Here is a 25,442-nt window from a genome sequence, read left to right as displayed (position 1 = left end):
ACTGCCTCCCGGGTAAGTCCCTTTTGTTTTTGTCTTCGGGTAAGTAGCTCTGGGGAACCAAAGGTGCTACCTTCCCCCAGAAAACTAGCATTGAATGTAATGAAATGCCATTTTCTGGGTGAGACCCAGAGGCTTCCAGGCATCCCTCCCTCCCTCCCACCGGTCAGTGGTTTTTCGCGTGTTTTGATATCCAGCCTCAGAACTAGAGTGTGGGTAGCCAGTGCAAGGGGTCTGGGGTCCCCTATCCCCTCCAAGGAAAAGGGGGGGAGCTGCACAGAACGGCGGCATGTGGTGACATCATACTCGTTTGCTCGTTTTTATTTGAGGAGTTCTCTCCACTCGTTTGACTTTCAGTAGTAGTTTCAACCAGAATAGGGGTTTGTTTTGGGATGCTTACCTTTCTGGTTGCCTGACCCGGTTGATGGCAGACATAGAATGCGCCATAACCACATGTTCATTTCTATAGTCCATTGCTCCTCGTGCCTCTCTGAGGGAGCCAGGTTGTGGCTCATGGTCCCTGGTAGGCCTAGAACTCCATTCACATTGATGCCAAAGTCTAATATATCCATATCAGCCTGGATAGCTCCGGGGAGCCTCCGGGTCTCACCCAGAAAATGGCATTTCATTACATTCAACACTGTTTTTTTACTTCTGCTTTTTTAACTAAATGTTAAAAATTGGCAATATTTACTGTGTGGAGCCCCCGTCGACTATCTGATGCTGTACCGGCTCCACCAACGCAGCTTCAGGGAGCCTCCGGATCTCACCCAGAAACTGGCATTTCATTATATTCAACACTTGTTTTTTTGCTTGCTCATTGACAGATGTACGAGAGATGGGGCAAGGCTTTGTTCTTGGGTTCATCTCGGCAGTTGATGGAGAAAAGGACCCGAGGAACTTGGTGTTGGTGTTCACCTTAGTACCAGTTGTTGTCAAATGTTTTCCTCTTGGGCCATTCACAGAAGACATGTTTGAAGTTGTGGCTGCATATTTTCCTATTGACTTTGTTCCAGTAAGTGATGCTGTCTTTGGTAATTATGGTACAGTTTGATGTTATACATGCCTTTTATTCATGGGGTGCACTATATTCTTTATTTATTGCTAAGTAGCACATAGTTTAAACAATGGTCATAACATATTCTCATTTATTACAAAAATACAAATGAATTTCCTAGTAGATACAGAAAGATCCCTAGTTGGATCAAATATTTTAACCCATAGTGGATGGCATTGAATCCTTAAAGTGTGTTTATCATCATTTGTTGAGTCAGGATAGTGCGGTTGGCATCGCACTTAGATTTTAGATATTATTGTCTGGTTTTTCTGTAGGTCGCCCCTTCGGCTCCCTGGAGCTATTGGGCTAATGTGTGATATATTAGACCAGGATATATCCATCCACTCTCTACACCTAAGTGTAGTTACAGGATGAGAGCTACGCTCGTGGTGTCCCGTCTTCCCAGCACTCTTTGTCATATAACGCTTTGAAACTACTGACGGTCTTGGCCTCCACCACCTTCTCCCCTAACTTGTTCCAACCGTCTGCCACTCTGTTTGCGAAAGTGAATTTTCTTATATTTCTTCGGCATCTGTGTTTAGCTAGTTTATATCTATGACCTCTTGTTCTTAACGTTCCAGGTCTCAAGAAATCTTCCCTATCGATTTTATCAATTCCTGTTACTATTTTGTATGTAGTGATCATATCACCTCTTTTTCTTCTGTCTTCTAGTTTTGGCATATTTAATGCCTCTAACCTCTCCTCGTAGCTCTTGCCCTTCAGTTCTGGGACCCACTCAGTAGCATGTCTTTGCACCTTTTCCAGTTTGTTGATGTGCTTCTTAAGATATGGGCACCACACAACTGCTGCATATTCTAGCTTTGGCCTAACAAAAGTCGTGAACAATTTCTTTAGTATATCGCCATCCATGTATTTAAAAGCAATTCTGAAGTTAGAAAGCGTGGCATAGGCTCCTCGCACAATATTCTTTATGCGGTCCTCAGGTGATAGTTTTCTATCTAGAACCACCCCTAGATCTCTTTCTTTATCAGAATTCTTTAAAGATTTCTCACATAATATATAGGTTGTGTGGGGTCTATGTTCTCCTATTCCACATTCCATAACATGGCATTTATTAACATTAAATTCCATTTGCCAAGTGGCGCTCCATGTACTTATTTTGTCCAGGTCTTCTTGAAGGGCATGACAATCATCTAAGTTTCTTATCCTTCCTATTATCTTAGCATCATCAGCAAACATGTTCATATAATTCTGTATACCAACTGGTAGATCATTTATGTAGACAATAAACATCACTGGTGCAAGAACTGAACCCTGTGGTACTCCACTTGTGACATTTCTCCAGTCCGATACATTGCCTCTGATCACAGCCCTCATTTTTCTATCAGTCAGAAAATTTTTCATCCATGTTAGAAGCGTACCTGTCACTCCTCCAATATTTTCCAGTTTCCAGAACAACCTCTTATGTGGAACTCTGTCGAAAGCCTTTTTTAGGTCCAGATAGATGCAGTCAACCCAACCATCTCTTTCCTGTAATATCTCTGTTGTTCGATCATAGAAACTGAGTAAATTCGATACACAGGATCTTCCAGATCGAAAACCATACTGTCTGTCTGATATTATATCATTTCTCTCCAGGTGTTCTACCCATTTAGTTTTAACTATTTTTTCCAATATTTTGACTATTACACTTGTCAATGATACCGGTCTATAATTAAGGGGGTCTTCCCTGCTTCCACTTTTGTAGATTGGAACTATGTTAGCCTTTTTCCACACATCAGCTACAACTCCTGTATACAGGGATGCCTGAAAAATCAGTTGAAGAGGAATGCTGAGCTCAGGTGCACATTCTCTCAGAACCCATGGTGAAACTCCATCTGGACCAACTGCTTTGTTCTTATTTAGCTCCTTGAGCATTTTTTCCACTTTGTCTCTATACACCTCTATGTGCTCTATGTTGTTCTCTGGAATTCTTATTGTATCTGGTTCCCTGAAGATTTCATTTTGTACAAACACACTTTGGAACTTTTCGTTTAATGTTTCACACATTTCCTTTTCATTTTCCGTGAATCTATTTCCCATTTTCAACCTCTGAATATTATCCTTTACCTGCAATTTGTTGTTTATGAATTTATAGAACAGACCTGGTTCTGTTTTGCATTTGTCTGCAGTCCCTTTTTCAAAATTTCTTTCTGCCTCTCTCCTCACTGCCGTGTAGTTGTTTCTCGCATCTTTGTATCGCTGGTATGTTTGAGGGTTCGGCCTCTTCCTGTATTGATTCCGTTTTTGTGTCTTTTGGTCTCTGGCCCTCTCGCACTTTCTGTTGAACCAATCCTGTTTCCTAGTTCTGCTTCTCTGTTTTGGTATAAATTTTTTTGTGCCTTTATCATATATTTCACAAAACCCGACATACATCTCATTCACTTCCTTGCCTAGCAACAAGTCTGTCCAATTATACTCACTAAAAAATTTTCTAAGGTTGCCATAATGTCCTCTCATAAAGTCAGGTTTTTCATTTGCATCGACCGTCATATTTTCTTCCAGATTATAACGCATTGCATACTTTATTCCCAAAAAGACATGGTCACTTTTACCCAAGGGAGGAAGGTACTGAATGTCAAATATTTCTTCCTCCTTCCTGGTAAATATCAAATCTAGCATGGAGGGGACGTCCCCTTCCCTCATCCTCATAGCTTGTTTAACATGTTGATACAAGAATGTTTCCAGGATGAGGTCTACAAATTTACAGGTCCAGAAGTCTTCTGTTTTAGCTTCACATGCTTCCCAGTCTATGGATTTCAAGTTGAAGTCGCCGACTATCAACAGTCGTGAACTATCGTTATCCGCTTTCGCTATGATCTCTCTCATTATTGTTATAAGACCTTCTTGTTTACTATCTAGCTCCTCCTTTGACCATGTGCTGCTTAACGGTGGACTATATGCATTTATGATCATTAGTTTATCATCCTCATGGCAGATCTCTAGTGCTATTATGTCAACTTCTTGTGGATTGGCAGTCACTATTTCGTTCACCTTTAAGTGTTCTTTCACCAGCACAGCAACGCCACCGCCTTTCCTGATTTTTCTGTCCAGTCTCCAAATTGAGTAGCCCCTTGGGAATATGACCTCATTTAAAATAGCATCTTCAAGTTTTGTCTCCGTGAGTGCAACAATGTCTGGTGTCTGCAGCTGTATTATATCACTTAACTCCAGTATCTTTGATCTTACTCCATCTATGTTGGTGTATGCAATCTTGAGGAACTTGTTCCCCCTCTTCTTATTTTTCACTCCCCCTTTCTCTAATGATTTTGTTGGTTTGCCTTTATGTACCACTTTACTGATCTGCCTACCCCTATCACTTTGTAGAAAAAAGAATTGATTTCTTCTTCATTCCTGCTCTCATTTAAACGTTTTGCCTCGGCGAGGTTCAGTTTCAGCTTCTCTCTATCTTCTTTTGAAAGATCTCGTCTTAACGACCACACTTTCCCATCCTCATCACTTTGTAATTTTCTAGCATTCCTTAATACTTCTTCCATTTGTTTGGTACCATTTAGGGTGATCCTCAAAGGTCGATCTTTCCCTTTTACATATCTGCCTATTCTCCTGTAGTCGCAGACATTCTCTATGGTTGTAAGACCTTCCACAAGGCCAACAATTTTATCTACTACTTTTTCTTCTTCTACAGCTCTTTCTGACCTAGATGTTATCTCCTTTTCCTTGCAGCCAAAAATGATCAGGGACTTCGATCAACTGTGTTTTGCACCAACTTCGGGTTAGATGCCAATTCTTTCCTCACTTCTAGCCTAATGTTTGTTTTATCTTGGTTGCTGCAGTGTTTGACTTCCTTTACTGCTTCTTCTATTTTTTCCTTCTCCTTGGCCACTTGTGCATAAGTGAGTTGCATATCTTTCTTGCACTGTTCTATTCCCTGTGTAACTTCCTCCATCTGTGCTGACAAAAGCTGTTTCTCCTGTTGAAATTCCTTACCTAACCTATTGTAGTTATTTATGTTTAAATTTACTTTAACTTCTTCCAAAGCTATTTTTAAGAGTTTATTTTCTTATTGTTCCTGTTCCTGTACTACAATACTTAGGATTATTGAAATATGCTGGAGCTCCTCTTGTCTGCCTCTTGGGAAAGAACTTGGGATAGAACACCTAACACCCCTAGGGGTGTTAGGTGTTGTATGTTTTGCTTGGACACTTTGCGTGTGTCTTACAGTGACTATACTTTGTCCGTGTATCTTGTTCTTAGTTGTATTGTGGGGCACTGCCCGTGCATTTCGGTGCTTCTTGTTTAGTTTTAGTCTGGACACTCCTTCCTTGCCTATATTCGGTGCCTGGCTGCACCCTGATATCCATGGTGTCCCTTTGTGTAAGTGCAACCACCCACAACACACGTTGTGGTTGGTCATGTACATTGCATTACCGGCTGCTACTTGGTTCATATTTCCTTGCATATTTCCATTTTTCCCCCCCTCTATGCTACACATGACTGTGTATCTTGGTCGATGCTTATTGGTTATCCTGTTGTTAGTTGCTGGGGTGGGCCTCTGTCTATGTTCAGTTCTCTGATTTTGGACTACCCCGGTGTTCTGTTCTGGTACTGAGTTCTTTCACTTTTTCCTTGTATCTCATTGCAGGCTTCTGTTTTGCCATGTCTACTGGAGGTTGTGGACTTATGGGCAACCGCTCCTGCCTTACTGGTTCCTTTTCTTGGGACAGTAGCAGCTAGGATTCCGGTCCTGGCTACGGCTTTTCTTTGTTCCTTTTCTGGAACATACATTTTTGTTTTCCTGTGGTACACATCCTGTGTAGTTCTCCTGTATAGTACCTCGGAGACACGTGCGTCGTTCTTCCCTGCTGGAGCTGGTTATGCTGTGTTGGAACTGGCGCCCGTGGGATTTCTGCCTCGTTTGGTCCTCATGGTAGGTTGTTCGTTTGATGCAATCTCCTTCTTTTCGGGTGATGTTTGGGTCTGCTGCTTTCCGGAGGGGTCCTTGGGTTGCTGCTTGGTTGGTCAGGCCGGGGGTGCTTCATTTGTTGTTCGGTTGCGGCTCTTCGCTGCTCTCTGCACGTCTTGGCCTCTGGGGTCATCGAAGCGTTTTGGTTTGCCCGGGTTTCCTTCCTTCCTTCCTTCCTGTTCTGGGGTTCGGGTCTCCTGGGTCATCTGCAAAGTCCTTGTGTTTCGTCTGTGGTCTTGTTTTAACCACTGTGCTGTGCCAATCGAGAAATCTCGTTCTGAAAGTTGTACTAATTTTTACTTAATTAGGCTATATTTTAATGTTTTCATCACTCTTTGTGTTTTGAAATAAAAAATGGTTGAGTTTGGAAACATTTTGACATTAACTTTACCTGAATATTGATAAAAACAACAAAAATATGTCCTTTACAATTGCACTATGAAGTTTTTGCCAAAAACAGGTTTGCAGTGCAGGGGTTAATGTTAGGACGCGTGGCGTCCGCCTCCCGGATCCTTCCCTCTTTTCCTTATCTGTGGTGAGGTAGCTCCGGGGAGCCGACAAGGCTCCCCCCAGAAAACCAGCGTTGAATATAATGAAACGCCATTTTCTGGGTGAGACCCGGAGGCTCCCCAGGATCCCTCCTTCCCTCCGGTCGGCGGTGTTTTTTGCGTATTTTGACATCCAGTCTAAGAACTGCCAGTTGGATTGCTGGTGCGGAGGGTCTGGGGCTCCCCCTTCACCCTCCTGGGGAGGGGGGGTTGCGTAAAAGTTTGAAAGTTCCCAAAGTTCGCGGCTCTTGCCGCCATCTTTGGGAATGTGTCTTGGGCTGACCGCGGGGATTTTGGCGGTCATACGAGGTCTTGGCTGCTCGTTATCTTGTTCACGTCTCTGGGCCCAGTCAGGCCTGTGTCGCTTTGGGTCGGCAGATGCAGCCAGTTGTCTCGGCTTTAGGTTGAGGAGTGAGCAGCGATTGCCTCCTGGGTTAGTCCCTATTCTTCCTCTGTGGGAAGTTAGCTCTGGGAAGCTGTAGGCCCCCCCCCCCCCCAGAAAACCAGCATTGAATGTGATGAAACACCATTTTCTGGGTGAGACCCAGAGGCTCCCCGGCATCCCTCCCTCCCTCCCTCCGGTCGGCGTTTCTTTGCGTGTTTTGACATCCAGCCTCAGAAATGGGGTGTAAATCGGCATGGGAGGTCTGGGGTTGCCCCTTCCCCCTCCCGGGGAGGGGGGAGCTGCGCAAACAACGGCGCGGCGACGGGTGACGTCATATTAGTTTGCTAGTTTTTGTTTGGGGAGTTCTAATCACTCGTTTGGCTTTTGGTTGCAATTTTCACCAGAATAGGGGTTTGCTTTGGGATGCTTACCTTTCTGGGTGCCTGGCCCAGTTGATGGCAGACATAGAATGCTTCCAACCACATGGGGGTTTCTATCGGCCATTGCTCCCCTTGCCTCTCTAGATGGGGCCAGGTTCTGGCTTGTAGTCCCCAGTAGGCCTAAAGAACTCCATACACATGACTGATGCCAAAGTCTGACATTAGCATATCAGCCTAGTAAGCTCCGGGTAGCCTCCGAGTCTCACCCAGAAAATGGCAATTCATTACATTCAACGCTGGGTTTTTCTGGGGGGGAGCCCCTTCGGCTCCCTGGTGCTATCCAGGCTGATATGTACATCTCTAAACTTTGTCATCAGTCGATGTGAATGGAGTACTAGCCCTACCTGGGACCATGGCCAAAACCTGGCTCCTCTCAGAGAGGTACGAGGAGCAATGGCCAATAGAAATGCACATGGGATTTGGAGCATTCTATATTTTCTATCGACCGGGACAGGCACCCAGAAAGGTAAGCGCCTCAAAACAAACCCCTAATCTGGTTGAAATGACTAAAGTAGACTAGTGGACAGAACTCCCCAAATGAAAATGAGCCAACAAGCATGATGTTACACGAGTCACACCACATGTCTGCGCAGCTCCCCCCTTCCCCGGGAGATGGGAAGGGGGAGCCCCAGACCCCCACACTTGCAATCCACCCACCAGTTCTTCGGCTGATGTGATTGTGGCATGGTCGTGTGGCTCCAGTTCCAAACTCTGTGTGTTGTGCTGTACCTTCGGTCAAGTTCTGCTCTTACAGTGACGTGCGAGCTGGGAGTAATATTCACAGGTGCTCGGGCTGTATGTGCTTAGGGTCACCTTCCCTGAGAGCCCTGTAAGTACTGCCCTTGGGGGTTTGGGTTTATCATCCACAAGTCATCATGGGGTCTACCTCTGTTGGTCTTTTGCTGCTCAGCACTTGACCATCCCAAGTGTTTAGGGGGGGGGGGGGTTTCCGCCCTTGTTTACCTTGGGGTAAGTGGTAGTTTTTGCACTGGTTGGGGGGCGCGGGGTACTGCATAGCTAGTTTTCATCTATTACAGCGGCCAGCTCTGTTGCTCCTGGGTATGTTGTTCTCTTGCAAGGTTTTTCTTTTTCTTTTTCTTTTTTTTTTTTTTGCCTGGTGGGGGGGTCTGCCTTGGTGTCTTTTCCCCCAGTTATATTAGGGTTTGACCTTCTGTTTTCGGTGGTATCCCCCTGCTTTGCCCTTGTGAGTGGACATGTCCCAGGGGTTCAGCATTAGCAGTTTGTTTGGTAGCATGAGCGCTGGTTAGCAGTACCCTGACAGGGCTTACCCTTAGCGATACCAGTCTAGGGGCCCTGGGAAACCCCACAGGGGCACACGGGGTCTGATGGATGCGACCCCTGGGTCCCCCTCTCGCCTTGTGCGAGTTTGACGGTTACTCTGTCCCCTTGTCTCAGGGCGACGCTCATAGTATTTGACTCCATCAAGCTGCCTGTTGGGTCGATGACATCTTCGACTCGGAGTCCTGCGAGCATTGTGTGATCACATTAGTGTGATTTCTCTGTGTATTAAAAGAGAAGCATCAGAGGTAGAACAAGTCCTAGATGACAGAGCCAGAGTGCATAGGGGGATTGTGTGAAAATCCTGTTCCAGCTTCAGTAGAAGCCTCAGGCAATTCTTGTGTGTTCAGTAGAACTCCAGGTTGCAATCCTTATACCATGTCATTGTCTAGTTGCTAGAGTGTGTGCTTGGGAACACCCACCATAAACATTCAAACCCTCATCACGGCTCCTACGGATTTTCTCGTCGATGCAGTCACGCTAGTGTGATTACTCTCTGTGTAATAATAATAATAATAATAATAATACACAGAGACATCATTTAACATGATACAGGTTTATCAAAGAACAAATCCACAGGAGCCTTGGTGTGGGTTGGAGTGGTGCAGTTGACTAGAGTGTGTCTGGGAACACTCAGTGCATAGGTTTGAACCCTCATCAAGGCTCCTGTGGATTTATTCAATAATAATAATAATACAGGTAATAATAATAATAATTAATAATAATAATAATTAATAATAATAAAATCTGTAGGAGCCATGATGACAATTTGAACCTATGCGCTGGGTATTCCCAGGCACACGCCCCAGATAATTAGGCTACGACATGGTCAAAAAGACTGCAACCTGGTGTTCAACTGAACCCATGAGGGTTCCTGAGGCTTCCATTGAAGCCAAAGAGGGTGTCACAATCTCCCTATGCCCCTGGGAATCAGTAGAACCCCAGGCTGTAATCCTTTTGACCATGTTGCGGTCTAGTTGTCTGGGGTGTGTGCCTGGGAATTCCCAGCGCATAGGTTCGAATCCTCCTATGGATTTTTTCATTGATATTTCATATAAGTGTAATTTGTCTGTGAGTTATAATAATAATATTCATGATAAAAACACTAGCTTAAACTAATGTTCATAATTTATTTTTTTCACCAGCCAGCCAATGATCCATTTGGCATCTCGGCAGAAGACCTGGTACTGAGTCTAAGATGTGCCTTGTCATCCACACCATTGTTTGCTCCTTACTGTGTCCCTCTACTCCAGGAGAAACTAGACTCAGATGTTATTTCTGCTAAACTGGACTCGCTGCATACTTTGGTGAGACGCTAGAATTAGAATTAATTTACAGTTATAAATGTACTGGTTCTTGAAGAATCTAAATGAACTAAAGGGATTTTCTGGGGTGGGCTTCTCTTGGTATCTTAGAAGCCACCAAGGAGACCTGCCAGAAAAAGGCGTTTCATTACACTCGACGCTTGATTTTTTTGTTCTGGCCCCTTCAGTTTCTCATTGGAGCTTACGGAACTGGTATCGCAGGGCCACCCTCCTATATTTAAATCCAGAGCTTTACTTGGCATTCTGGTAATCAGAATTTGGTTCCCTCGAAGAGGTAAGAACCAGTTGGATTGACAGTGGAGAGGCAGGACCAAAGAGCCGAAGCTCAACCCTCGCAAGCACAACCAGGTGATAGCACATGGGATCAGAGATCAGTCTTACAACCAGAGTGAATCAAATGTAACAAAAAAAGAAAAGGCAGCTCTATGAGAAAGAGATGAAATGAAAAATAAGCTAATCAATAGTACAGTAAAACAGAGTTTGCCCAAACTACCTCAGATGTGACCAGATGACAGCCCAGGTCACCGAGGGCCCAGCCACGCTCCTCACCACTCCACATGACATGACCCTCAACCCCCACAGGGAAGAGGAGAATAAGAGGGCAATAAAGGCATTACTGAGTAATGATAGATTGAATGTAATGATATGCCATAAAGTGGCATATCATTACATTTAATGCTTAATGTCTGTCCAGCTCAATGGTGGTCCAGGAGCCTATGGCACTGCTACCATGGGACCCTCCCTCCCTATGTCAAGTTTCTGGGCCTTTCTTGACCTACTGGTAATCCAGATTTGAAAATGAACAAAAGTCATTTCTTCATCTTCTTGTGTGTGTAATTACCTAAGTGTAATTACAGGTGTGTGTGGGGTTTGGTCATCATGTTTTCACCATGTTACCGTGACTCGTCTCCAACCCGGATTAGAATCAATTTATTTACTGTTGCTTAATGGGAACAGTAAAGGCAGCAACCAGTGAATCCAGATGGCAGGACAGAAGAGACAACACTAATGGTAACAAACACAAAGGACAGTTGCCAAAGAAAGAGAGGCAGGAAACCTGCAAAGCCACTATATAGTGGTTACTTAGTAGATGTCATGCTTTATTTGTCAACGCACCAGTTCTACTCGGCTCAATTGCATCTGGAATTCTCCTCATTGGGGGTTGATTCTTCGCCAGCCTTGATCTAAACTTTTATGGCCCCTTGGGCTTTCCCAAGTTATTTTGCCACTTCTCTGGGTGGTAGTGTTGGTTTTCTTTGTGGCCTGCCATTCCAGATGTGCTGTTCTTTTGGGGAACCCCTTGTGACTCCCTGAAGCTATCGTGTTTAGATGGCTCCCATCTACTAGGTCACATAAGCCATGGAGTTCTGTTTTGCCTATTGGGGACCAGAGCCAGAACCTGGTCCCCCCCTCATGTAGGCATGGGTGACATCTGCCACCTCACCAGGGGAAGCATTCAGAAAGTTGAAGAACCAATCCATACCAATGTTGGGTTCAAAGAGACCACAGGCCACAGACTATTGTCAAATGAACTCCCCAAGCACTGTAAACAAACAATCAATTCTCTTGAAACTAGCATGAGCTTGGTAGCACTTGTATCCTGCCAGTAAGTGAGGGTGGGGCAGGGCTCCAGGTCACTCCTAGCCTCCAAGCCAGTTCTGTCACTGATCTGTGTCTAAGGTCACACACTGTAGGGCTGCCAGGTTGTCAAGCAGTTGTGTTGGTCCCGCTGCTTCTAAGCTTAGTGCCGGCCATCCTGGGACTTTGCCCTGCGGGGGCCTATGCTTGGTATTGTTCTGCATTTTACTTAGCTTCATGAGTGTTTTTGTTCAGTCTGTGTTGTATGACCTCTCTTGTAAGGTGCTTGGAGTTAAATGTATTCAGGTCTACTGTCCCTTCAGGGGCCTAGAGTTAAATGTATCCAGGACTACTGTCCCTACAGGGGCCTAGAGTTAAATGTATCCAGGACTACTGTCCCTACAGGGGCCTAGAGTTAAATGTATCCAGGACTACTGTCCCTACAGGGGCCTAGAGTTAAATGTATCCAGGACTACTGTCCCTACAGGGGCCTAGAGTTAAATGTATCCAGGACTACTGTCCCTACAGGGGCCTAGAGTTAAATGTATCCAGGACTACTGTCCCTACAGGGGCCTAGAGTTGTACAGCGTCTAAAGGTACAGGGCCTAGGTCCCCTGTTCCAAAGCTCATCTTTCTCAGGTCATCTGCAGTGTCATTAAGTCTAGCCATCCTGCAGTCTACCCCTCCTGCTCGTGACATCCGGAATTATGCTGCTCGTTCTGCTGTTTTGCAGAAACAGGCTAGGCTTGGTTTTGTCCTAGACTAAATTTGGGCGTGAGATTTTGGAGGTTGACCTGGGCTCTGGTGGCCCAGTCAGTATCTGGTCACTGTTCCCCGAGCCTCGGCACCCGTGTCTGCTTCAGTTGGCTTCCTCGGCTGACTGACCGTTCTTTGTTATCATACCTGCTGTGCTCCCTCCTCCCTGGTTAGTGCCCCCTTATTCCTTCTTATTGGGTAGTTAGTTTTAGGGAGCCACAAGGGGCTTGTCTCAGAAAACCAGTATTGAATGCAAAGAAATGCCTTGATCATACCTTACCATGATGTGGTTCTGGGACTTGTTCTACTCCCCAAGCTCCTCAAAGTTCCAATCACACAAGTCAAGCCCAAGCTTGACTTGTGTGATTTGACATTTAGAAAGCTTTCAGACGATCCCAACTGTTTAGGTGCTCATCATGTCTATATATTCCATACAATATATGTTTTCTGTATTCCCTCTATTTCAGCAATCTCTCCTATTCTGAGGGGGGAGTGAGTACCGAGCAGAACAAATGATTTATGGGAACAGTATAAGCATTGCAATGTGATCCCTGGATTTGAAGGTTCTCATAATCCATCCTATCATTTTTCTGGCTGATGTTATATTGGGGAGCCGGTCGGCCGAGCGGACAGCACGCGGGACTTGTGATCCTGTGGTCCTGGGTTCAATCCCAGGCGCCGGCGAGAAACAATGGGCAGAGTTTCTTTCACCCTATGCCCCCTGTTACCTAGCAGTAAAATAGGTACCTGGGTGTTAGTCAGCTGTCACGGGCTGCTTCCTGGGGGTGGAGGCCTGGTCGAGGACCGGGCCGCGGGGACACTAAAAAAAAAAACGAAATCATCTCAAGATAACCTCAAGATATATGCTAGGTTATGCTCCCTAAACGTTGGGTTGTTACACATTATTATTCCCACATCCTTTTCGTGTTGTTTTCTTATTGTGGGCAGATAGATTGTGGTTTGTACCCTTCATTATGTGTAAGGTCTTTATTTTGACCATACCTAAGTACAGCCACCTGGGGTTCTTCACTGTTAACCACTGCGATGCGCGGCCTTAAAATATGGCATTCCCGCTGTGAGCTGAACATAAATATTTTGCAAAAAATTATTTTCTCTTATATTGTTAAAATACAGTCTCTGATCTCGGGAAACTAAAAAAAGAATTGTATGTGACATACTTTAGCCGTGATGGAGCTGGGAAGTTGAGTGAATTATGGGCGCTGAGCTATGGAGTGCTCAAGGTCACTAGGCCCCACCACCTCGTGGGGCGGAAGTTGCCGCGAATATGTTTCACAATTATTTTGATGGTTCTCATTCATTTCTTCTCTGTTTTTTTTGCTGTAATATTATTCAAAAGTGTGTAATTTGTGGAATTTATATAGTTCAATGTGTGGAACATCGCTATGCTCAAAATTGTGGGGCCTCATATATTTGACATATATATTATATTCTACAATCAATCAGTGTTTTTGCTGTTATAGCACTATATACACACATTGTATATACCTATCTACATATGTGTTCACCATAATAAACCACTAAGTTGGCATATCTTGAGGTTATCTTGAGATGATTTCGGGGCTTTCAGTGTCCCCGCGGCCCGGTCCTCGACCAGGCCTCCACCCCCAGGAAGCAGCCCGTGACAGCTGATTAACACCCAGGTACCTATTTTACTGCTAGGTAACAGGGGCATAGGGTGAAAGAAACTCTGCCCATTGTTTCTCGCCAGCGCCTGGGATCGAACCCAGGACCACAGGATCACAAGTCCCGCGTGCTGTCCGCTCAGCCGACCGGCTCCCTCATGGCATAGTGAGCACAAAACAACAAGAGTAACCGTGACAGCAGCTTGCAGACGCTACCTCCCTCCCTCCCTCCCTCCCTCCTTCAACGCCCACTTACCAACATTCCTCCTCCCACCATGCTGTTATTGTTTTTATTACACTATTTACACATGTTATATATGAGTATCTACATGTTTTATTCACCATAACTATACAACTAAGCTGGTATGGTGTCCAAACAACATAGTAGCAACCACACACTGCATGACAAGTCACACAGCAGCCAGCAGACAACAGCCTCACTCACTCCCTCACCAACACCTCTCTCACCAAAATGGCTCCTTCCAACATACTCCTGTTGCTGTTATTACACTCTATACACACTTTATATATATAAGTATCTACATCTGTGTTCACCATAGTGAACCACTAAGCTGGTATGATGAGTCCAGACAATAACAGGTTGCCACACACCAGCCAGCAGACGACGCCACCTCTCCTCCTCTCCCTCACCAAGATTACTCCTCTCATCATACTATGCACATCGCTAATTCTCACCACACTCCTGCTATTATCAGAATCTTGATCACTAAATCCTGTAAATGAATAATTTTCCACAAGCTTATTTTGTAAAGGAACATGAGAAGTCGTTAGCAGATTCTTAGATGGACGAAATAATGGCAGTGTGCTGTGACTAGCACTGTGAACATCTTGAACAACATTAATTCTCTGATATTTGAACATTGTACACAGTCTTTATCACAGTCAGGCTCTTCTGTAATACTATCATAGCTAAATAATACCAGTTACATATATATTTTGACATTTTTAGGCGATACTGTGGTCACAAGCTGAACAGCAGTGCTGTTAGCTCATGCTGCATGCACCAGCCTTGGTTACTTACTCACTACTGAGGCTCTCACACCCGGGAATGTTGCACATGATTTTTTTTTAATGGTATCTGTTTACAAGAGTCCTTAGGAAGCTGATGTGAACCCTGTGTGGCCGCAGGAGTTTTTAATCCTACGCTATACCAACGTGCGCCCACAGTCGCTCTGCGCACCGCCGAGCTCCTACAGGCACTCTGCACAGTATGGTGGTTAAACATGTTATTTTCTGGGGGGAGCCCCGTCGGCTCCCCAGAGCTATCCCAGGCTGATATGCTAATGTCAGACTTTGGCATCAGTCATATGTATGGAGTTCTTAGGCCTACCGGGGACCACGGCCAGAACCAGGCCCCCTCAGAGAGGCAAGGGGAGCAATGGCCTATAGAAGCCCCCGTGTGGTTGGAAGCATTCTATGTCTGCCATCGACCGGAACAGGCACCCAGAAAGGTAAGCGCCTCAAAACAAACCCCTATTCTGGTTAAAATTGCTACCATAAACCGAACTAGTGGATAGAACTCCCCAATCGAAAACAAGCAAACTAGTGTGACGTCACACACCGCCGCGCCGCTGTCTGCGCAGCTCCCCCCTCCCCAGGAGGGGGAAGGGGGAGCCCCAGACCCCCCGCGCCGGCTACCCACACCTCAGTTCTTGAGGCTGATGCTATAGGCGATGGTCATGTGCTCTGGCTCCGGTGTCGCTATTGCACTGTGCTTTGCGTGTGGTGTTGGTTTTGTGGGTGCGAGAGCCAGGAGTTATCTTCAGTACTCGGGCTGCATGCGCCTAGGGCTGCCTTCCCTAGGTGCCCTGTAAGTACTGCCCTTGGGGCTTGGGGCCACCTTCCACAGGCTCCTCGGGGTCTGCCTCTGCTGGTCCATTTTACCTTTCGGTTTTTCGGCCGCCTGTTGGGCTTTTGGGTGTTCTGTTCTCCCTTGTTACCGGCAGGTAAGAGGCAGTTTGCACTGGTAGGGGCGCAGGGTGCTGCTCAGCTTGTAATTCCCGACATCGCGGCCGGCTCTGTTCCTTGGGGTTCGCTGTCCTCTTGCGGGGTTTTGTTTTTCTTTTTCTTTTTGCCTGGTGGGGGGGTTCTGTCATTTTATTCAGTTTGTTTTTGCCCTTCCACTGTTCTCCTCGGTGGCGCCCCCTGCTAGGTCCCCGTGAGTGTACACGTCCCTGGGGTTCAGCTTTAGAAGTTTGCTTGGTAGTTTTGGGCGCCGGTTTGCAGCACCCTGCCTGGGACTACCTGAGCGCGAGTCCTCTTAAAGTAAACGCTCAGGACCCTGGGAATCCCCTAGGGGGCGCGTGGGTCCGATGGATGTGACCCCGGAGTCCCCACTCGCTGTGTGCGAGTTTGAGGGTTGCTCGGTCCCCTTGTCTCAGGGTGACCCTCATTGTTTTTGCCTCTGCCACGCTGCCTGTTGGGTCGGTGATACTTTCGACCCTGAGTCCTGTGAGTGTTGCTGCTTGCTTGTGACTCAATTTACCCAATCCTCTGAGGATTCTATTCGGGTACAGGCGGCGCGTACGTTGCAGTCTAGGTTTCGTCTGTTGCAACGCGCTCGGTTGGTTGCTCCCCCGGATGCCCCGGGGCTGCCCCGCTTTGCTTTTCGAGACCCGGACTTGGGGGTGGGGGTCGCTTCGATCCTGGTTCAGTCCGCACCTCCTCGTCCTTCCCCTTCTGTTCGTTCTGGTCCCCCCCCCCCTGCTTCCGGCCCCGAAGCGTCTGAGGGTTTCGGGGTCGGAGCAGGGGTTACTTGATCTCGAGACTTGGGCAGCTTTGGGGGTGCCCCTTCCGGGGGGGCGGCAGAGGCCTTCGAGTCTTGTCTCCCGGCCGAAGCTTCAGGGTCTGACCAGTGGGCCCCCCTTCCTCCAGCTTTTCCGGCTGCTCCGTCCTTGTCTTGTGGGGTCGGGGCTTGGGGAGAGGACTCGGCCTCGTGTCCTGTGGTGAAGGACATCGAGGCTGGGGAGGGGCTGACTTGGGGGCCTTGGGCCCCGCTGGACCCCGCCTGGGTTTTTCTTCCCTCTGAGCGGGGCTTATTGTTACAAGGAGTGGGGTTTTCTTTTCCCCCCTCTGCGTACGAGTTGGATTTGGTGTCGGCCCCTCCCCGGGTTCGGTTCCGTGTTCCCCCGGGTACGTCGGTTCCGTCCTTCCGGAGGTTTTCGGCTTATCGCATCCAACCTGGTGTGATGCGAGCGGCCTTTGCAGCTTACCTCCTGCGTGACCCGGATTATGCCTCGGAAATGGATCCGTCCACGTTCAGGTTTGGGACTTCGTTCCCTTTCTGGCTCCGTTACGAGGTTCCGGAGTCGTCCTGGCTAGCAGACTGCCCCTTGTTTGGTCTGGATTCCTGGCATTCCTTCTGTCGTTCCCGCACTCTGGAGTGGCGGGAAGCTTCCACGGTGCTTCAGGTTTTCCTGGGGGGCGAGCTTGAGTACCTGAATGAGTGCTTGTTTGCCCCTGCCCTTCCCCGCGATGTGGGCGTTATTCAGCTCCATGTGCAGGTTCCCACCCTTTCGGCGGCCCTCATTGCAGAGGACTTGCGCGCCCGGGGCCTTTTGGCTTCGGCCTTGCAGTTCTTTTCCCTCCTGGAGCTGTCCTCGGATTGGCTCGTGGAGGATGTGAGGACGCTTGGGTCCGGCACCTTGTCCTCGGCTGCGCGTTCGTCGGCTGCCTTGTTTAAGCTGTTCACACCGATTTTGCGGGATGCGGTTTCCCTGTTTTATGCTTCCCGTCTCGCGTGTCGACAGGCGGTGCTGGGTTCCTCCATGGAATCTGCTTGGGCTCTGGCTCTTAGGCGTTCTTCTCCTTTTTGTCCTCTTCTGTTTGAGGAGTCGGCCGTGGCGCAGTTTATTCAGGCTGCATCGGCGGCTTGTCGTCCGATGTCGGACTTGTTGGTTTTCCGGGGGTCCCGGGGTAGGTCTTCCTGGAAGGGTTGTGCCAGGGCTCGGGGTTCCTCTCGTCGTGGTAGGCCTCTGGTGTCAGGTTCGGGTTCGGCTCCTCCTGTGGACCCTCCCTCGTCTGGTCAGCGCGGTGTTTGCTCTGTGCGGGGTTCTGGGTCTCGTAAGGGTCACCGGCCCTTTTGCGGTTTGTCCCATTGACGTGGCGATGGGGGGAGGGGTCGGCTTGCGCTGTTCGCCCGAGCCTGGTCCCTTGATTCGTGGGCCTTTCGGGTCGTGTCTCGCGGCCTGCGGGGGCGTTGGGTGGCCCCTCCCCCCCTTGGGGGTGGTCGGGGCTGGCAGGGCAGGTTTCTTCCCCTGTGCTCTGTCGAGTCGTCTTGGAGTGGGTACGCTTGGGCGTCACCGAAACGACGTCGTCCCTCAGATGGGTTTCCCGTCTGTTTCCGGTTCCGAATCGGGACTGCGCGGACCTGCGGTTCATTCCGGACCTGCGGACACCATCCAAGAGCCGTGCACTTGGATGGTGTCCCGGACCTCCGGGACGCTTATTCGCATGTCCCGGTTCATCCACGGTTCAGGGACTGGCTTGGTTTTGTTGTGGGGCATCTGAGTTACCGCTTTCGTTGTCTCCCGTTCGGGTTGAACCTGGCACCTCGCGTGTTCACACGCCTTACATGGGTTGTGGTGGCTCGTTTGCGTCTGCTAGGTGTTCGGGTGTTGGCCTACCTCGACGACTGGCTGGTTTGGGCTCCTAGCCGGTCAGCTTGCTTGCTAGCCAGGGATTTGGTTCTTTCCCAGCTCGCCGGGTTCGGGTTCTTGGTGAACTGGAGGAAGTCCCGTCTGGTTCCCTCTCAGGTTCGGACTTGGCTGGGTCTCATTTGGGACTCTCGAACCGCCTCCTGGTCTCTCCCTCCGGAGTCTCTCCTGCGGCTGTGGTCCCGCCTTCGTCTGTTTCTGGTGGGCCCTCGGGTCACCCGGCGGTTGCTCGAGGGGCTGTGCGGAAGCCTGAACTTCGCGATGGTGGTCTACCCGCCGGGTCGGGTTTGGCTTCGTCGGCTGTTCTGGTTCCTTCGGGGATCCCCCTTCCGCCTCTCTCGCGATCGCAGAGTTCGAACCCCGGGGCCTTGCGTTGGTTGCTGCGTCACCGGCTTCCTCTTCGGGTTTTTCGGGGTTCAGTGCCTTGGCGCCTACCCGAGCCCTCGCTCGATGTGTACACGGATGCGTCGTCTCTCGGCTAGGGTTTTGTGACCAGTGCTCACCAGGCTGGCCAGGGGCGTTGGGATCCGTCCTTCCGTCGAACTCACAGCACGGTGCGGGAGTTCGCAGCAGTGTGGTTTGCTCTGGGGAGGATTCGGGTGACCCTCGGATCGACGATTCGGCTCCATTCGGACTACTCTCCGGTGGTTCATTGCCTGAACCGCGGGGGTTCGATGCGGTCCTTGTCTCTTTGGGGTTGGTCGCTTCGGGTGACTCGTCTGCTGAGTTCTCGGGGTTTGGCTTTCATGGTGGTTCACGTACAGGGCGTGTCCAACGTCTTGGCCGACGCCCTGTCTCGCTTCGTTCCCCTCTCCACGGAGTGGACGGTCAACGACGAGTCCTTCCATTGGCTTTGCCAGACGTTCGGGCGCCCCGAGGTGGACCTCTTCGCGTCGGCGTGGTCGCGGCGTCTTCCCGTTTATGTGGCGCCCTTCCCCGATCGCGAGGCCGTTGGGGTCGACGCCTTTCGGCTAGACTGGTCGAGGTGGCGGTTCCTGTACCTCTTTCCCCCAGTTCGGCTGTTGCTCCAGGTCCTGACTCGCTTAAGAGACTTACCAGGGGAGAGTTGTCCTTCTGGCCCCTTGGTGGCCGGCCCAGCCTTGGTTTCAGGCGCTGGTTGCTCGGTGTCCGAACCTGAGGGTTTTCCCACAGCTCCGCCTCTTTCAGCAGATCGGGCCGATACGTCACATGGCTGGTTCGATCTTCTTGAGTCTTCACGTATGGGTTTTTTGACTCAAGTTTATCATCATCTCTATGGCGATCAGGTGGCCTCCTTGTTGGTGTCCCACCTGAGGGCTTCTTCTCGTGGCAGTATGAAGTTTCCTGGCGGTCCTTCTGTTTCTTTTTGCGTCTTCATCGTGTTAGTTCCTTGTCTGTTCGGGTGGTCTTGTCTTTCCTCTCGTGGTTGTTTCAGGACCGTCATCTTATGCCTAACACTGTCGCCTCGTATCGTGCGGCGCTGGTGGAGCCGCTTCAGCTTGCCTACGGTATCGATGTTACGTCTGCGCTGTTTCGCAAGCTGTCTCGTGCATTGTTTCATCTCCGGCCTGCTCATGCGTCACCTGAGCCGTCCTGGTCTTTGGACAGAGTGCTCGCTTTCCTTTCGTTTCCTCGTTTCGTTGTGGCCCCTTCGGTCCAGCATTGTTTTTCAAGGCACTTTTCTTGTTGGCTTTGGCCTCTGGGGGTCGGGTGGGGGAACTTCATGCTCTCCTCCGGTGCAGGGGTTTCTGCTCTTTTGGTCGTGGTGATTGTTTTGTTCGCTTGCAGCCGTCTCCTTCTTTTCTGGCGAAGAATGAGACTGCTACGTTCCGGAGGGGTCCATGGGTGGTTGATGCTTGGTTGGTTAGGCCGGGGGTGCATCATGTTTTGTGTCCGGTTGCGGCGCTTCGCCGTTATTTGCGCGCCATGGCTTCTGTGTCCAGGACGCGCTGTGGGTTGATCCGGTTTCCCTTCTTCCCAGTTCGTGAGTTCGGGTCTCCCAGGTCGTCCGCAGGGTTATTAAGTCCAGCCAGCCTGCGGTCTATCCCCGTGCCCATGACGTTTGTCAGTTCGCGGCTCTTGCTGCCGTCTTTGGGAATATGTCTTGGTCTGATATTCGGGTGCAGGGATTTTGGCGGTCGAACAGGGTCATGGCTGCTCGTTACCTTGTGAATGTCCTTGGGCCCCATAGGGCCTGTGTTGCTTTGGGTCGGTGGTTGCAGCCAGTTGTCTCGGCTTCAAGTTGAGGAGTGAGCGACGACCGCCTCCCAGGTAAGTCCCTCTTTTTCCGTCTGTGGGTAGTTAGCTCTAGAGAGCCGATGGGGCTCCCCCCCCAGAAAACCAGCATTGAATGTAATGAAACGCCATTTTCTGGGTGAGTCCCGGAGGCTCCCCGGCATCCCTCCCTCTCTCCGGTCGGCGTTTTTTTCGCGTTTTTGACATCCAGCCTCAAGAACTGAAGTGTGGGTAGCCAGCGTGAAGGGTCTGGGGCTGCCCCTTCCCCCTCCCGGGGAGGGGGGAGCTGTGCAGACAGCGGCGCGGCGGCGTGTGACATCACACTAGTTTGCTTGTTTTCTGTTGGGGAGTTCTATCCACTAGTTCAGCTTTTGGTAGCAATTTTAACCAGAATAGGGGTTTGTTTTGAGGCGCTTACCTTTCTGGGTGCCTGTTCCGGTCAATGGCAGACATAGAATGCTTCCAAGCACACGGGGGCTTCTATAGGCCATTGCTCCCCTTGCCTCTCTGAGGGGGCCTGGTTCTGGCCGTGGTCCCCGGTAGGCCTAAGAACTCCATACATATGACTGATGCCAAAGTCTGACAGGCATATCAGCCTGGGATAGCTCCGGGGAGCCTCCGGGACTCACCCAGAAAATGGCGTTTCATTACATTCAACGCTGGTTTTTTGTGTCATCTGTAAAAGATGACATGAATCTGTGACTTGTATTTTTGTCTATATCTGATATCAGAATAAGGAAAAGCAGTGATTCAAGGACTGTACCCTGAGGTACTGAGCTTTTAACTGTGCTTGGACTCTGTTTTATTTGATTAACTGTTACTCTTTGCATTCAGTTTGACAGAAAATTTCATATAATCGTCCTACTTTACCTGTTATTCCTATTGACCTCATTTTGTGTGCTATCACTCTGTGGTCACATTTATCAAATGCCTTTGTGAAGTTCAGGTATACCTCATCTGCAGTCTGTTTTCCCTCTAATGTCTCTGTGATTTTGTTGTTGTGGTTATGTAGCTGCAAGGTTCATGATCTTCCCGCTTTAAACCCACATTGGCCTGGGTTGTGGAGGCCATTGGTCTCCATAAAATTGGAGATATAACTCCTTAACACACTATCAAATATTTTTTATTATGTGGGACATTAGTGCAACTGGTTTGTAATTCATAGCCAATGCTTTGCTCCCTCCCTTGTACAGTATAGAGGAGCTACATCTGCTGATTTAAGCACTTCTGGTATATTCCGTGTTCAAGCTCTTCCTCCACACTATACTGAATGCTGGGGGTGAATGCATGGGCATGTTGTCAATTTCGCTTTTAAAATTAGCAGCAATTCATGTTTAGGTGCCAGCTTCCAACACCACCACACTGCTGTATGCCAGGCCTTGGAAACCTGGAATGGGGCTTTAGTGAAGCACTTAAACGCCCTCACCACTCGCACTTTCACTTTAGTTACATTTTCAGGGGTTTGAATATCATGCATAAAGAGGCTGTCTGGATTTTCCACTTTCATGCTGTTTATTGGGAGTGCTAAACATGTCCTCATAATGCTTTTTTTAGGATTTCAGTAATTTCTTTTGTCATCCTTTGTGTAAGAACCTTCACTTGTAAGAATAGGTTCAATACTGACAGTAGTTCTTGATTTTGATTTTGCATGTGTGAATTTCTGGGTGAGGCCCAGCAGCTTCCTGACACCCTGCCTTTCTCCAGGGAGTGGGGTTCTTACATCATTCGTTTAACTGATGGTGGAGCCTGTGAGCCACGGCCTGCCACTCTCCTCCTCTCCAAAAATGGAGGAGGCTGGGCTGAATGAGTGGGCGCTAGTTTTATGAGATTTTACTAGGGGGAGCCTCGTTGGAAACAAGGAGAGGGGGTTCTCTTTTGCTCCATGCTCGTATGAATTGGATTGGTGTCTACCCCTCCCCGGGTTCAGTTACGTGATCCTGTGGGGTCCTCGGTCCCGTCCTTCTGGAGGTTTTCGGCTTATTGCGTCCCTTGTCATGTGGTGCGGGAAGCCCTTGCTGCTTACCTCCTGTGTGGCCCGGGTTATGCCTTCTTGATGGATCCGCGTTCCTTTGCGTATGGGTCTTCATGTCCGTACTGGGTTCGTTATGATGTTCCGGAGTCATCCTGGTTCGCAGACTGCCCACTCCTCTTGTTGGAGGTTTGGCACACATTCTGTCAGTCCCACGCGCTTGCATCTTGATGCATGTTTGTTCGCCCCTGCCCTTACGCTGGAAGTTGGTGTGGTGCAGCTTCATGTGCAGGTTCCTTCCCTTCAGCTGCCTTGGTCGCGGAGGATTTGCATACACGTGGCCTGCTGGCTTTGGTCCTATGTTTCATCTCTCTCCTTGAGCTGTCCCCGGATTGCTTGAGTTGGATGTAGAGTCGCTTGGGGGACGCCTCTGGTTCTGGTGTGTTGCCCTCGGCGGTGCATGCGTCGTTTGCATTGTTGAAGCTGTTCGCACCGCTCCAGCGGGATGCAGTTTTTTGCTTCTCAACTCACATGTCAGCAGGCCATGCTTGCTTCTTCCCTGGAATTCGCTTGAGCCCCAGGCTCTTAGGTTGTCTTCACCTTTTTGTCTGTTGCTGTTTGCAGGGTTTGCAGTTGTGCAGTATCTGCAGGCGGTTTCGGCTGGTTGCCGTCCTATGTCAGACTTGTTGGTCCTCTCGGGAAGGCTCGTGCGGGGCCTTCTCGAAAGGGTCGTGCCAGGGCTCGGGGTTCTTCCCATCATGGTAAGCCAGTGGTGCCAGATTCGAGGCAGGCGCAGCCTTCAGTTCCATCTTTTTCTGGTCGGCGTGGGGATCGTCCTGTGCGCCGACTAGGTTCTAGTATAGTGTGTCAGCCCTTTTGTGGTTGTCCCATTGGTGGGGTGATGGGGGGAGGCTTGCTCTGCTTGTGCCTGGTCCCACGATTTGTGGGCCTTCGGGTCGTTTTGTGCGGCCTGTGGTGGCGTTAGGTTACTGCTTTCATTGCCTTTCATTCTGTTTGAATCTGGCACCTCTCATTTTCACACACCTTACTCGGGCAGTGGTGGTCCACCTGCGTCTATTAGGTGTTCGGGTTCTGGCCTACCTAGATGACTGGCTGGTTTGAGCTCCCAGACTTTGAAAGAGAAATTGACAATATGCCTATGCACTCAGCTCCTGGGCCCTGACATGGAATTCAATATTCATAAAGAAATGTAAAGTACCAGTAGCGAGAGCACTCAGCGTAATATGGAGAAAGAGCCTGTACAGGCATACCTCAGAATACGAGTTTAATCCGTTCCTGGAGACGCCTCGCCTTCCGAAAACTCGCATTCCGAAGTTAATTTCCCCATAAGAAATAAAGGGAAATGAATTAATCCGTTCCTGACTACCCCAAAAACCCCACATCAAACTAAATTTTTATACCTAATTTATCTAATTCATCTAAATAAACCTACAAAACTGTGTTCCAGTTATTACTTACCTTGCTGTCGAGTGCTGTAGGCGTATGGAAGATGGTGAGGAGGGGGGAGGAGGAGAGGAGTTACTGTTTGGAAGGGGAGTCCCCTTCCATAATCACATCACATAACCCCATGCCTTGTAACACTATGGATACCACTTCTCTTTCTAAATTTTTCAAACCAGCCCCTGCTTGCCTTAAACTCTTTCTTATCTGCATCACTCGTTGCAGGGGTATTCTTTAGAAGGTCTTCGTGCAACACCCTGGCTTTCTCACAAATAATGGCCTTCGAAACACTATCACCCCTCAACTCCTTGTCGTGTATCCAAATTAATAACAACTTTTCCACTTCAAGTATTTGTGGTCTTTGTGCCGTTAATGTTCTTACTCCTTTTGCCACTTTAGCACCCATAATCTTATTTTTCTTCTTAAGTATAGTGCATATTGTTGATGTGGCTTTGTTGTACTGCCTACAAAGTTCAACAACACGTGTACCGTTCTCATGCTTCCGTATGATCTCTTGTTTCTCCTCTATTGTCATCCTCGCATGAGCTTTCTGGCCTTTATCCTTACCACTGGCTTTCTTGGGACCCATGGTGAGATATATAATAACAAATTGTATAGACAAATCACCAAAAATCAAACAAAACACTGAAAATCTGCGAGAAGAATTGATGTGGGGGTAGTCACTGGGCGCAAGACAATGGTAAACTGAGGGGCGGAGGGGCGACGATCGCCGAACCACCACGCGCTAGGTCGGCCTGTACGCGTATCAACAAACTCGCGTCCCGAAGTAACCCTCGCCTTCTGAGACAAATTTTTGGAGTAAATACTGCTCGCCTTCCGAAAACCTCGCATACAGGGACAATCGCATTCCGAGGTACCACTGTATACAGGGGAGATACCAGCAGCACTTAAATCTGCAGATATAGCTCTGTTGCACAAGGGAGGAGTAAAGCCTTGGCAAAAAATTATAGGCCAGTTGCACTAACATCACACATAATAAAAGTGTTTGAAAGAGTGATTAGGAATCAAATTTCTAGTTTTATGGAAAACAATAACTTGCACAATCCAGGACAACATGGATTTAGAGCGGGAAGATCCTGTCTGTGACAGTTACTCAACCACTATGACAAAATCACAGAAGCCCTAGAAGAAAAGCAAAATGCAGATGTT

At 48.6% G+C, this 25,442-nt stretch overlaps 1 protein-coding gene across 2 annotated transcripts in view; it reads left to right on the top strand.

Moving 5' to 3' along the window:
* Positions 1-25,442, top strand: part of Mms19 (MMS19 nucleotide excision repair protein) — a 231,306-nt gene that overhangs the window by 57,786 nt on the left and 148,078 nt on the right. For both annotated transcript variants that reach the window (XM_069322871.1, XM_069322820.1), the window contains exons 4-5: positions 825-1,012; positions 9,796-9,957. In XM_069322871.1, coding sequence (XP_069178972.1) covers positions 825-1,012; positions 9,796-9,957 — 350 coding nt within the window. The remainder of the gene's footprint in view (positions 1-824; positions 1,013-9,795; positions 9,958-25,442) is intronic.

Source organism: Procambarus clarkii, chromosome 1, assembly GCF_040958095.1.
Source record: "Procambarus clarkii isolate CNS0578487 chromosome 1, FALCON_Pclarkii_2.0, whole genome shotgun sequence".
Taxonomy (NCBI): Eukaryota; Metazoa; Arthropoda; class Malacostraca; order Decapoda; family Cambaridae; genus Procambarus; species Procambarus clarkii.
Note: the sequence above shows the minus strand (reverse complement) of the source record. Positions and strands in the feature narration are given on the sequence as shown.